The 13,344-nt window shown below is 34.9% G+C and overlaps 1 protein-coding gene across 2 annotated transcripts in view; it reads right to left on the bottom strand.

The window, feature by feature from the left end:
• The window catches only part of NEIL3 (nei like DNA glycosylase 3), a 57,555-nt gene that overhangs the window by 17,818 nt on the left and 26,393 nt on the right, over positions 1-13,344 (bottom strand). For both annotated transcript variants that reach the window (XM_056802936.1, XM_056802935.1), the window contains exons 3-5: positions 6,310-6,444; positions 4,998-5,211; positions 357-431 (exon numbers count right to left, since the gene is read on the bottom strand). In XM_056802936.1, the coding sequence (XP_056658914.1) occupies positions 357-431; positions 4,998-5,211; positions 6,310-6,444 (424 nt within the window). The remainder of the gene's footprint in view (positions 1-356; positions 432-4,997; positions 5,212-6,309; positions 6,445-13,344) is intronic.

Below are 13,344 nucleotides of genomic sequence, written 5' to 3'. Positions count from 1 at the left end.
GAGATGGTTGGTCCTGGGTTCAAATCTGACCTCAGATACTTCCTAGCTGTGTGATCCTGGGCAAGTCACTTAACTCCCATTGCCTAGCCCTTATCACTCTTCTGCCTTGGAAACAATACACAGTATCCTAAGACAGGAAAGAAAGAAGGCAATTGGGCAGAAGTTTCATCAGTCTTACCATATTGGCCAACCACAAACCAAATTAGGGGAAAGTTGATTTTTTCCCCCTAAAACAGCAATGCTGCCCTGAGATAGCTTTATACTCTCTCAATTAGATGGCTAAAGATAACTTTTAGATATTGGTGCCAAAAAAATAAAGTTGAATGTTTGAATAAGTTCTAATATTTTTCTCTTACCTCATAAAAAAGGATTGTGAAGTCACGTATCATTTTCACAAGGTGATGTGTCTGTTCATCTTTTAGCTGAGAAACCTGAAAATGGGGGGGGGGGGGAAATGCTTTAGGATTTTTTTTATCATTAATTCATTATTTTGAAAATAGAATTAAAATGTATCAGTAGGATACACAATGAAGGTGACTACTTGCCTCCTGACAGAGGGGGGATGGATTAATATGCAGAAGGAGATACACATTTTTGGATACAGCCAATTTGGGAATTTGTTTAACTTGATTACATGTTTGTTACTTTTTTTTCCTTTTGGGGGGAGAGAAGGGGCATTTGGGAAGGAGAAAAATATGTGATAAATGAAAAAAATAAAATGTAAGTCTAAACATTTTAAAGAACATCAGGAAAATAATGCACATGTGAATGAAAAATACACACACACACACATATATGTACACACCTATTTGTATGTATAGTTTGTAACATAATATAGCAAACAATGAGATAGCCAGACTCCAATACTTTCTTTATCCTTGACTGGTGTCATGTATTAATTTATAAACATTACATTCTGAAATGCCAGTACTAGACAAAATATTATTCTTATCTATTCTTATATAAATTATGCAATCTAAGTCTTTGATGATCTGACAGTGTTCACTATAGTTCGGTTGATGTTCACTGACCTATATAAAAAAGGATTTGACAATGTCAATATCCTATGACCAAGATGTTATTTTTTTAATGGAAGAATTCTTATTTACACCTCATTGGGTATTATTTTTAAAAACAGAAGTCCTAAAAATCTTCAGAATTAAGTATATTTGGCATATTGAAAAATTAAGAATATTTAGCATGTATTTCTGAGGCTGTTTCAGAGGAAATTCCATCTATTTCATCCCATGTTATGAGTTTATGTGGTAGAGCCTAAGAAGAGCTTCGGTGTCCTTGGTGACATCCTGACTCTTAGTTCTCAAAATCACCCTTAAATTCGTTTGTTTCTTTGCCTAAAACGCATGTGTAATTCTCAACTCTTTGGCGTTCATTACTTAAAAGAGACTGTCTCAAAACCAGGAAGACTTAGCTTTAAGATCCAACTTTGTTTCATACTAACTACGTGACCCTGGATAAGACCCATCACTGCTCAGTGCTCCAGTCAACTCCAAGACAGTCAGAGGCAGAGAAGGTGGTGACTTGATTTGGAAGAAAGTTCCCTCACCTGGAATTCCCATATTCTAATGTAATCACAAGTCCATTCCTTATTTTGTCTCCTATTTTATTTAAAATCCTTATTTACTTTTAAAAGCTCCTATAACTTTCAACTTTAAGTAATAGCAGGTTGGTTGTTTTTGTTTATTATATCTTATTCTATAATTCTGGTCCTTTTTTTCATAGTAAGGTTTGTTTGTTTCGATTATGCCCCCCCCCCCAATACTTTTTTCATTTCTTGTTGATTTTTTCAATGGCATTCTTTTGCTCTCGATCATAATATGAGGACATCAAGGTGGGGCTCAGTAGATTAAGAGCTAAATTTAGAAATGGAAGGTCCTGGGTTCAAAGACACTTCCTGGCTGTGTAACTTTGGACAAGTCACTTAACCCCCATTGCCTAGCCTTTACCACTTTTCTGCCTTAGAACCAAAACACAGTATTGATTCTAAGATGGAGGGTAAGGGTTTAAAAATAATATTGAAGTTTATCATTCATATCATTTCTAGATTTAAATACAAGCTCTCAAGTTTTGTAGGAATACTTGATCAAATTCTGGATTTTCCCCTCTAGCATTGCTAAGAAGTGAGAGGAGAATTATTCAGTACTCTGTGGTCATTTGCCTCCCTTAATGAACATGAATAATTTCCTTTGTAACAACTGAAATTGAATAATTATATATCATAGGGATTCAGATTTATGATTTCTTCATCTTAGGGACCAATAAATTCCTTCTTCTTGTGGAATGTTGCCTCATTTTAACTGCTCAGGGAAATATGCTCCGAATATTTATCTAAGCACACAGTTTTCCTCTTTTAATAACCTCAGAGATAGGAAATTAATATATGGTTTCACCTTTTTGGCCTATATACTCATTCTCTATCCAATCGTCATTTAAGAAAAGAACTCTCTTGACTTTCTAGTCTTATTCTTGGATTTTATCATCTTGCCCCTTTAATAATAGCAATGGGAGGCAAATACCTATCTAATGATGTTTGCTATTTTGTTTTCTCATGTTACTACTGAGGTTTTAGTTCTCTGATGTGTTGCAGTTTAGTTGTTCTTTGCTTTTTCCTTATGCATTTTTTTGCTGGGGGAGGTGAATTAGAATCTTTTTTTTTTATTATTTGCTATTTCTAACAACACTGGCATTGTAGATTCACATTGCATTTCTGTAATTGCTTTGCCTCTTCGTTCTTTAACATTTCAAGACTCTTCTCCCATTCTGGAGGTTAGACAACCACTGATAGGATAAGACATTTTCCTTCAGTGTTTCTACGGACTTTTGTTTTTTCCTTTTTGATCACTGTCTTGAGAATAATAACCTCAGCTTTAAAACTATATCCCCCTCCCCTTGTAGCAGAGAAGATTCTGCAGGGGGACTGTGGCTATAATCTTCAGCCCTGTCCTAGCCCAGCAGATGAGGGATAAACCAATTTGGTTGTTACTGGGCACTAAAGAATACCACCAGCAATAAAAGAGATGTATTTTCCTATCTTCTGTTAGTATCTTCTATTCTATTGACCTGTTTGACTTTTCCCTAGTAGTACAATTGAATTTCTACTGACCCATATATGATATGTCTGTTAAACCTTTTGGATCAAGGTCATTTCTAAGTAGGGTCAGAAAAAGAGTTATAATCACTACATGTAATAAGCCTAAGTGGGTTCATTTAGAAATCATGGTGAGTAAGGCATCCTTGTCAGGCCAGAAAAATGTCTAACTCACAGGGTTGGTTCTTAATCTGGGATCCATAGACCAGGGAGTCTGTGGACAGATTTAAGGGGAATCTGTGAACTTGAATAGAAGAAAATTCATCATTGTTTTCTCTAAATGCTAACTGAAATTTAACATTTCCTTCAATTACGAATGGAAAAAAAACACCCAACAAACAATGTAATTTTATGTTTTCCATAAGATTCACAAGAACCAGAAGACTGCCAAGAGTCCATGACACAAAACAAGGGAAGAATCCTTGGTCTGACTAAAGAGTAACCAGATGTGACATACATTTATATGGTGCCACTGACTGACTGTGACATGGTACTTACTCTATCACAGTCTTACTATCAGACTATTTAGCTGCTTTCAAGGAATATACTTTGACACTAAATTAAAAAAAAAAGTATTATCTCTTTTCTTTTCCCCAAACAATTCTAACATGGATTAAAATATGTCATCATCCAATCCAGTCCTATTCCAATGTTTCCTCATTACCTAAAGGTGATTCTTTGTACTCAGCACCTCTGCTAACAAAGGTCAAACTCTTGCAGGTTCTCTATCAGGTTAGAAGACTACAAGTAAGGATTTGGCCAAGGATGCTTATACATCATCAAAAGACTGATCAGCAATGACATGTGTAAAACCAAGTGGAATTGTGTGTCACCAACGGAAGGAGGTGGAAGGAGGGGAGGGAAAGAACATGGATCTTGTAACCATGGAAAAATATTCTAAATTAACTAATTAAATAAAATTTTTAAAAAAGATTGATCAACAGGCAAAATATTCTGTCTTTTCCCCTTTTTTGTCTGTCCATTTCTTGTTTGCTTCTTTCTCTTGTCTCTTTCTGTTTCTCATTTTTTCTTTCTTCTCTTTTTCTTTCTTCTTTCCTCTTTCTCTTCCTCATCTTTCTCTCTATTATCTGCCTCTAGGTCTCTGGTCTGTATCTGTGTTTTTCTGTTTCTCTGTGTCTTTGCTTATGAAACCATTCACTATGACAGGGCAGTATTGCAAGCTGCTACAACAGTAAAAGCAAGATCCACCCCAGGCAAAACGATGGATTCTGGAAATACTGAAGTAAATATACCAGTCTTTTGTGGTAGGCATAGATTTGCCCAGCACAAAGAAAGAGGTTGCTGTGAATGTTATTGTTCATATAAAGTAAGACACTATGGTAACAGTTCATTATTACACAGAATAATTTATATTTTGGATTAACCCCATCACCACCACAATGCTACATGAAAAGACGTGTATGGTGTGCACTTTTTTCTCTTCTTTGGTAGAGGCAGGTGACAATGATGTGGAATATTGTATTATTGTCAGGGGATAATGTGTGTTTTGGTTGGTATTACTGATTTGAATTTTTGTTGTTGTTTTACCAGGGAAGGATCATTAGGTGGATGGTTGGGGTTTATATTTCAGATTTAAAATGTAGTAAAAACAAGAGACATCAAAAATTTGAAAAGACTGATTATGGTATTGGCATGGATATGGTATGGTATAGTATTGGAGAAAGAAATGGCAAACCACTTCAGTATCTTTGCCAAGAAAAGCCCAAAGCAGGTCACAAAGAGTTGAACATGACTGAAAAATGACTTAACAACCGCATGATACCATATGTGAGATGAAAGCTAGTTCTATTCCCTAATCTCCTACAGTATAAAGAGGTCCTACTATTTCTATAAATAGAGAAATGTGAAAAAAATACTCTTTAAAACATACTTTAACAGCTGGGTGGAGTCCACTATCAAAGAGGGCTTCATTTTTTATGATGTTTCCTATCCCAGGTAACACATTCTGGTCCATTAACACATCACATAACATTCGGTCCTTCTGCTTTTTCACTTCATTTTCTGCCCTTGAGAAGTTAAATTTGGGTGAGCATACATCTAAGTCTTCCATCATTCTTATCTTCTGTTTGCTTTCCATAGCATTCCTGCAGAAGAGAAAAAAAAATACTTGCCATTCAATCACTTCAGCCTCTTTGTGATTCCATTTGGGGTTTTTGCAAAGAGTTAGCCATTTCCATCTCCAGCTCATTTATAGATGAGGAAACTGAGGCACATAAGGTTAAGTCCCAGGGTCATATAGCTAGTAAGTATCTAAGGCCAGATTTGATCTCAGGAAGATGAGTCTTCCTGATTCCAAGCCTGATGCTTTATTCACTGTACCACCTAGCTACATGGAAATATATTACCTTTGAGCAAGTTCAGTCTTGTTATTTAAGGAAAAAGAAATCACACACTTCATGGGCTTTGTCATAAATACAGATAAATCCCAACCACCTGGCTATGTCAATCATTTACATGAAACATTGACGCAATACTTAGAGGATTTGTTCCTTACCTCGAGGCAGCTCAGTGGCATAGAGAATAGATAGCTGGGCTTGGTGTCAGAAAAGTGCTAAATTCAAATCATGCCTCAGATATTCACTATCTTTGTGACCCTGGGCAAGTCACTTAACCTGTCTTTGTCTAGGCTTCCTCATCTGTTAATTTGAGGTCAGTTAGCTCTAAGGAACTCTAAGGTCCCTGTAAACTCTAAGTATGATCCTATGAACATTTTAGATGATTAAAAAGTTCCCTACAGTGAAAAGAAAACACTGATGAAAGATATCAGAATTCAACTCTTTGGGGACCAAACAGAATGCAGAAAGTGATCAGTCATACCTCAGCAAATTGTTGAAGCATAACTCTTCCCTATCATCAGAGGTCATGGGCAATAGAAGGAAAAATGGAGAATATTTTGTGAGTATGATCAATATCTTGATTTGTTTTGCTCATATATGTTTTAATTTAGGGAGGATTCAATGAGAAGAAGTAAAGAAAAATCTTTGGAATGTGACTGGTACAAAAACCACAAGAGCATGATTAAAAACTTAATTAAAACAATAACAAGTTGCATTCCAACAAAATAAAGAAGAAAGCAGTCATTTAGGGTGAAGTTTATCAAGATTTGTATTCAACATATCCATTTACCTTTCATCTGTTTTCTGGTTCATTTTGTGGTTTTTTGGGAAGGGATTTTATCTTACCTGAATTCTACACTTGAGTCATAGAAACAAATCAAATCTTTGGTGAGTTGGACTTCAAAAACAGGGGGAGTTTTTGTTTGATTTTTACTCTTGAGTGGATTAATCAGGACAAAGCCATTCATTCCGAAGTGAATTCTGGAAAAAAAAAATACATTTCTGAAAGATGCTAATGCCCAAGCTTTTCAGAGGCAGAGATACAATCCTTTGTCTGATAGTTATTCTGTAGGTCTTCAACTTTTGTGCCTTCTTATATCTCAAATCAAAATTGCAGATGGACTACTTTTGCCAAAGGAGGGCTGACTTCCCTAGGGAAATGTTATTCTTTTCTAAAGGATGCAATAAGTCCAAGGGACTTTTTTCCCCCCTTCCAGTTTGGATCACTTTTAATTACAAGACAGAATTGTCTTTTGTTAAAAGGACTAGTCTATGGACAGCACAGCCTTTTCTGAACTCTGGATAAAAATTATACAAGTAAGAAGAGAGAAAAAAAAAGACTAGGCTGCATTATCTATAATATATGTTTAAGAAGATACTTTAAATCCTCTAATATATTTTATTCCTATTCATTCCAATGAGAAAAGTGTACTGTCAATAATATTTACCATTACAAGATTTATCCTAACCATAAGTCCTAATATTTACCCTTCCTAGTGTACATTAAAGAGAATAATGTGAGAAAATTTGAAGACTTTTCTACATTTCAAAGGAAAATCAGCTAAAACACCATTATCTCCTAGCCACGCTAGGCACCTGATCTCCTTCTAAGAAGTACTGGAAGGAAGAGCTTTATAAATATTTACGGTTAGCTTTAAAGCTACAATGTCGCCATGAAAAATTCATAAGCTTTCAGTTTGTATAGGATTGATTATTAGCATGTCCAGTTTTTTTTTAAACAGTGCTTATGTAAGACCTCAGATGAGAAAGATCAAAAATGATTTTCAAGATGAAGAACCAGATCTTGGCTTTCAAACACTCCTCATAGCTCCACTGAGTTAATAAATAGAGCTAGGTTGGCAACAAATGTTACTGCTATGTGCTTCTAATTCGAAAGTGCCATGTTAAAGTATTGTACAAGGTTAAGCAGGCTCACTTTAAAAATGTGGGTTTTAAACTCTGTATGCCCTGCTATCCATCATAAGTGCATTTAACATGCCCCATGGTTTCTGAAAGGAAAAATGGGTGCCTATAAGTACTCCATAATTTACTCTGTGGACGTTCACTCCCTGGGAAAGGTGCACAACCGTCATGCCCAGAAGTCATCATATCCAAAGTCTTTTCAGTTGCATGGCTCATAAAATAACTCCTCCATCATCTTCTATAATGAAACTTCATCTGGGTTAGAGGGCTCGGGCTGGCAATCCTATAGTCCTACAACAGGATTAACACTGAGAAGTATCTGAAAAGAAATTCTTTTTTTTTTTTTAAACAAAATGATTTTTATGTCATCTCTTCATTTAGCCTCCAGGAAATGACTGGTCTGGTTCTTTACAGGGTAGAGGTAATCTGAGTTCTCAAAGGTCATGCCGATCATTGGGCATAAGCTTTGGCAGATGCTGTCAGACCAGAACTGCTTCAAATTAAACCTGGAAATGACCTCTGTTTTTTATCCGAGGACCAGTCCAGTTAACTTGGGAGAGTCTTATAAAGAGTTCTGGCCCAGAGCAATGGAGTTTTGGCCATGGTGACTCATGAAGACGGATGACTAAGATTTTTAGAAGAGGAAAAAAATTGACACAGGGGACTGAGCCACAGTGGCAAAATTTAAGATCTTTCCGTTGTTTACATTTCTTTATTTAGGGAGAAATGCTTGAAACATCTTTCATCTTTTGGGTTTTATTTTCCTAAAATCAGAAGCTATTAGATAATGTATAAATGGAGATTTCTGAACCTTAGACTTCATTCCCCAGAAGTCATTGGTATTTCCCAGAATTCCCTATAATCTCTCCTGCGTCTCCATGTTGGTGAGATCGTGTTATTGGTATTTAACTGGCAGTAACGCCTCCCACATTCTCTTTCTTCTTGCATGATGTAGCATCAGTGATGGTGGCAAGGCAGGGAAAATTTGAAAATGACTAACCAGCCATAGGCACATGGTTTTTATTTTGTATCCTCTTTATTCCTTGATTTCTAATGATCTTTAATAAACCTCATAAAATATTTTTATTATTAGAGACATAAATTTAATTTTTACAATATATACGTGTGTGTGTGTGTGTGTGTGTGTGTGTGTGTGTGTGTGTGTGTGTGTGTGGAGAGAAAGACAGAGTGTTATCATATGCAGGTAACTAAGAACCGTTGATGGATCACGTCAGGGTTATCTACCACATTATTAGCTACTTGAGCTAGAATGGGGTACTGCAGTGACCGTACTATATTTAGGCACCAACAGACCCTGCTGGGTTGGAAGCTCAGCTCTGAAACTAGCCACTGGTGTGATCTTGGAAAAGTCACTTTGTTCCTTTGAGACAGTTTCCATATTTACAGATGGAGATAGTAATATTTATACTATTTGCCTTACATGATGATTCTGGAGAAGGTATCATCTATAAATGTGAGTTATCATCATCATTATCTCATAGGGATTTAAAATTTAAATCATTACTAGGAACACATTAACCTGTTGGTATATGTTTTGATTTTTATTTTCAAACTCAGAATGATTTCAAACACTCCATTTAGAGAAGCAATTCAGTATAGGGTACACAACAGTGGATTTAGGAACAGCAAGGTGGCTCAGCAGATTGAGAGCAATGCTTAGAGACGGGAGGCCTAGCCTCAAAAACTTCTTAGCTGTGTGACCCTGGGCAAGTCACTTAACCTCAATTGCCAAGCCCTTAACTTCTTTTCTGCCTTGGAACCAATACTTAAGTTATTGATTTTGAAAGTTTGAAGGTTTAAAAAAAAAAAGTACACTGGATTTGGCCTCAGAGGACCTGGGGTAAGTTAACCACTACCTTTGTGCCCTTTTCACTTTATCTCTTGATTTCTCCTTCTGTAAAATAATGGAATTGGGCGGAGATGATATCTGAAATCTTTCATAAATCCAAATCCTCTGAATCTACTATATATACTTTTTCTGTACCCTATCAGGACCCATACTAGATTAAGTCAATAAATGAAAAGTCAATAAATTTTCTTTCTTAATTTGTGAGATCAAGTTTGGTTTCCTACCAGCCTACTGAAATTTCTCTTTCATACTAACCTTTTTTTTTTTAAACAAATCCAGTCTCCTTTTCTCTAGCTATAGTATCTCCCTGCCTATTCTATGACATTTAGTACAGATAAACTTTCTCTTTCCTTGGCTAATTTTTAAAAATAAAAATTTTAATTTAAAAATTTAAAAAAACTTTAATTTGAAAATTTAGTTTATTGATCATTTTCTATGTTGTTAATTTTTTAAGGAATATAATTTTTCTTCTAAGGAATTCTTTATTAATATCCTAGAAATTCTGGAATGCTTTCTCATTGCCATACTTCTCTTGTAATCTTAAGATTAAGAAGATATATTTCAGCAGACTAGTGCAAGAAAGAGAGTAATATCTGAAGCTGGAGAGATAGGTGTCACAAAGAGTTTTAAAAATAAACAGAAAGCGGTCACCTGTGGATTAAACATTTTTTATATTCCTCTTTTACTCAACCCTTTAAAAAAACGAATTGTCTCCCAAATATGAACAATTTATAGCTGAGTCCAAGGACAAAGAAGAGAACCCCTATGAGGTAAAAGTCCTTTTGAATCAACACTGGAGAATTCATCTCTTTTGGGCCCGGACAGAATGCACAAACTATAGGCTGTGGCTGGGTCACATTCAGTGAAGACCATCTCCTGCTGGTCTCTCACCCCACAAATGTGTACTGCCTTCTCAGGTTCAGAACCCGGTAAGGGACTCTATGCAGAACACTCGTCATCCACCTCACATCTGTAAAAAAGTCTCCTAAATTTTAGAACACTCATCAAGCCAAAACAAAAAAGGAAAGGGGAACCAAGAAAGAAATTAGGGGAGTCACCATGTATCTGTGTTCAGATTTAAGAAAAGGGAACTGAACCCATGTAGAGCCTGTTTGGTCCTTCCTCTAAGCTAGTCAGGTTAGTGTCTCAGGCTGGTGAAACCTAAATTCCTCAGTGTTTGAAGAGACTGAGGTATCTTTAAAAACCAGTACAGAAGTATATGGTGATAGGGGAGGGCAAAGGGAGAGGAAAATCAGAAAGTGAGTTAGTAGTGAGAAATAATTTTAAAATTTGGAACACCAAAGATTTCAAGAAGGAAAACTATCTAAAATAAAACAAAACAGAGCACAAATACATAAGTTAAATCTTAATGTCAGAAGGAAGGCTAGGCATTGAGTCCTAAAGTCAGTAGAAAGGACAGACACTAAATCTTCAAAGCTCTTTTCACAAATATTATAAGACAAAAGAAAATAAGCCCAGGCTTGATGGAATTCTTGCACTCCAAAGACACAATGAAATGACAAGAAATTTTACAATGATTCAAAAAACAAATGATAAAGAGAAAATAAGACATCAGGAATGACTAGAGCTCAAAATTCAAGAGTGCTCAATGAAGAAAATTTTAATAAGTCAATTAGAATACAGAATCTACAATGGAAAGTTTCTCTAAAGGAGAGAGAGATTAAAAATTTGAAACACAAATATATTGAGATTAAGTAAAACCATTATAAAAATAGAAGCTAAGGGCAAAAAAGAACACATGTTCAACACTATGCAAATATGCAAAACACTATGCAAAAAAAAACACTATGCAAAAAATTCACTATGAAGATAGGATATATATAGACAAGTTAGGTAATTTAGGATATAATTCAAGAAAAATGTGCAGAATTTCTGAATATAGAAAACAAAATATAAATTGAGAGAAGCTACAAATTGCTTCCAGGAAAAAAAAAACTCTCTTCAAGTGTAAAAATAGATAGTAGTTAAATTTAACAATGCCATGACAAACAACAAATCCTGCAAGAAGCCAAGAGAAGGATCTTCAAATATAAAAGAAAGGAAAATCGAATAAGACAAGGTTATTCCTCAGCAATGAAAACCCACAGGAAGGAATGCAAAAATATTATGAAAAGCAAAGGGGTTCAAGATGCAATTCAAAAGTAACATATCCTAAAATCTTGAACACAATCACCAATGAAAAGAAATTTGATGTTAAACAAAAGCGAAGACAATGAGACTACCACTAGTACAAATACAACAAACAAAAGAAATGGGAAAATAGGAAGCAAGTAAAATTGTCATAGAAAGTATACATAAGGAAACTACCCCATTTTAAGACATTTTGATGTGAGGTTAAAAAAGTAACAAGAAAAAACAAGTTTACATGAATTACAGGAAGGAGAGAATCACAGAGTTTACTGAATAAGAGAAGGACATGGTTAGACTTGTGTATAAAGAATATCACTTTGACACTTATGAATTAAATGATCTCTATGGTCCCTTTCAGTTATTAACCATATGATCTTATGAGAGGATAAAGGAATACCTATTAAATAACACACTGCTTTATAACTGCTATTTGTGCCATTGGCTCATTATCTCATACTCTTAATTTGTTGGTCTGTACCTAAGTTATGGGATATTCCTGGTGTGGAAAATGCCTCTACCACTACAGATCAATAATTTTTAGTAATGTATAGTTTTGAGAATTGCCTAAAGGTTAAATGCCTTGCCAATGCATACACAGCAAGTATGTATCAGAGATAGATTCTAAACTCAGGTCTTTTTGACTCATCTACATGGTCAAATTGCTTCACTTCAGAATTACATTCTCTTTTTCAAAGGACTCTTCATTAAAAGAGCATGAAGAGCAAATTAAATGCTTTTTTAAAACTAAAAGGAAATAAGAGAATACTTTATTTAAAAATATATTTAACTAATTAGTTCCTTCCATTGTAGATCAATTATTTCACTCAATCTGAGGTTAATTTATCCTCCAGATTAGCCTTGTCTCATCTTATCTCAGATAGAAAAACCAGAAGTATATGGAAGTTGCAGAGATAACAGATTAAATCTAACAATTAAGCTATTCAAAAGTGGAAGATAGAACCAAAAGGTAGTTAAATATCCCTCTCACTAGAGCTTTTCTTTACTTGTAGCTGTAAAAATAACCTCCTCCTCACAAAGGATTACACTAAGATTAAATGGTCTCAGAAATACCTTCCAAATCTGAAATTCTATCAATACTAACCCCATAGAAATCCTGCCAATTCTGTTCTCTCACCCTCAACTAAGGGAAAAAAAATTAAATGCTTTTGAATTTGTGTGTGTTCAATAGGTAATAATGTTGTCATCGTCAGTGTCACCTGGACTTTGATATTTTTCAGAGTAGCTATAAAGTTAATTTTTTCTTTTTAAAAAAAGAATATAGCATGACAATTGGTCATGATTGATATCCAGAGATACTCAGTAAAAGTGAAAGCTCACAAATATAGAGTTCTTATGCAACCCTTCATTTTATAGAAAACAGATCCATTTATCTTAGATATTTGTTTGCAAATAAAAGAACATGACTCTTGTAAGCAAAGAAAAATATTTCAAATTGACTAATTAAATAAAATTTTCAAAAAGAAAGAAAATTCCACGTAACAGAAAGGTTCCCTAAAATAATATATTAGCATTTTGGTCAAGATCTTTTTTTTTTACATAAAGAACACTTCAAAGCAAACACTCTTCCATGATATCACTATTAGAAGTACATTTTGAGCATCTGTAGGCCTGAATGAATCAATACTTGGTTTCTCATTACTGTCAATGGGAAATGCATTATAGCAAATGGGGTAGTTTCTCATGGAAATTACCAAGAGGCTTAAAATCACCTAAGGGTGAGAAATGAGCCATATATTTAGTAACTGAATGGTGGTCTATAAAAGTAGAATTCATTCTGAGAAATTATAAGAAACATTCGTAAGGAGATGTGGCTTTAACTGTATGATGGATAAAAGACTAGTGAATAAGAGCAATCAACAAGCATTTACAATGTGCCCATTCATCAGGTACTGTTTTAGCCACTTGGTCCAGAAATG

The sequence above is a fragment of the Monodelphis domestica genome, chromosome 6, assembly GCF_027887165.1.
Source record: "Monodelphis domestica isolate mMonDom1 chromosome 6, mMonDom1.pri, whole genome shotgun sequence".
In the NCBI taxonomy this organism is placed as follows: Eukaryota; Metazoa; Chordata; class Mammalia; order Didelphimorphia; family Didelphidae; genus Monodelphis; species Monodelphis domestica.
This window is presented reverse-complemented; position numbering and strand designations above follow the sequence as displayed.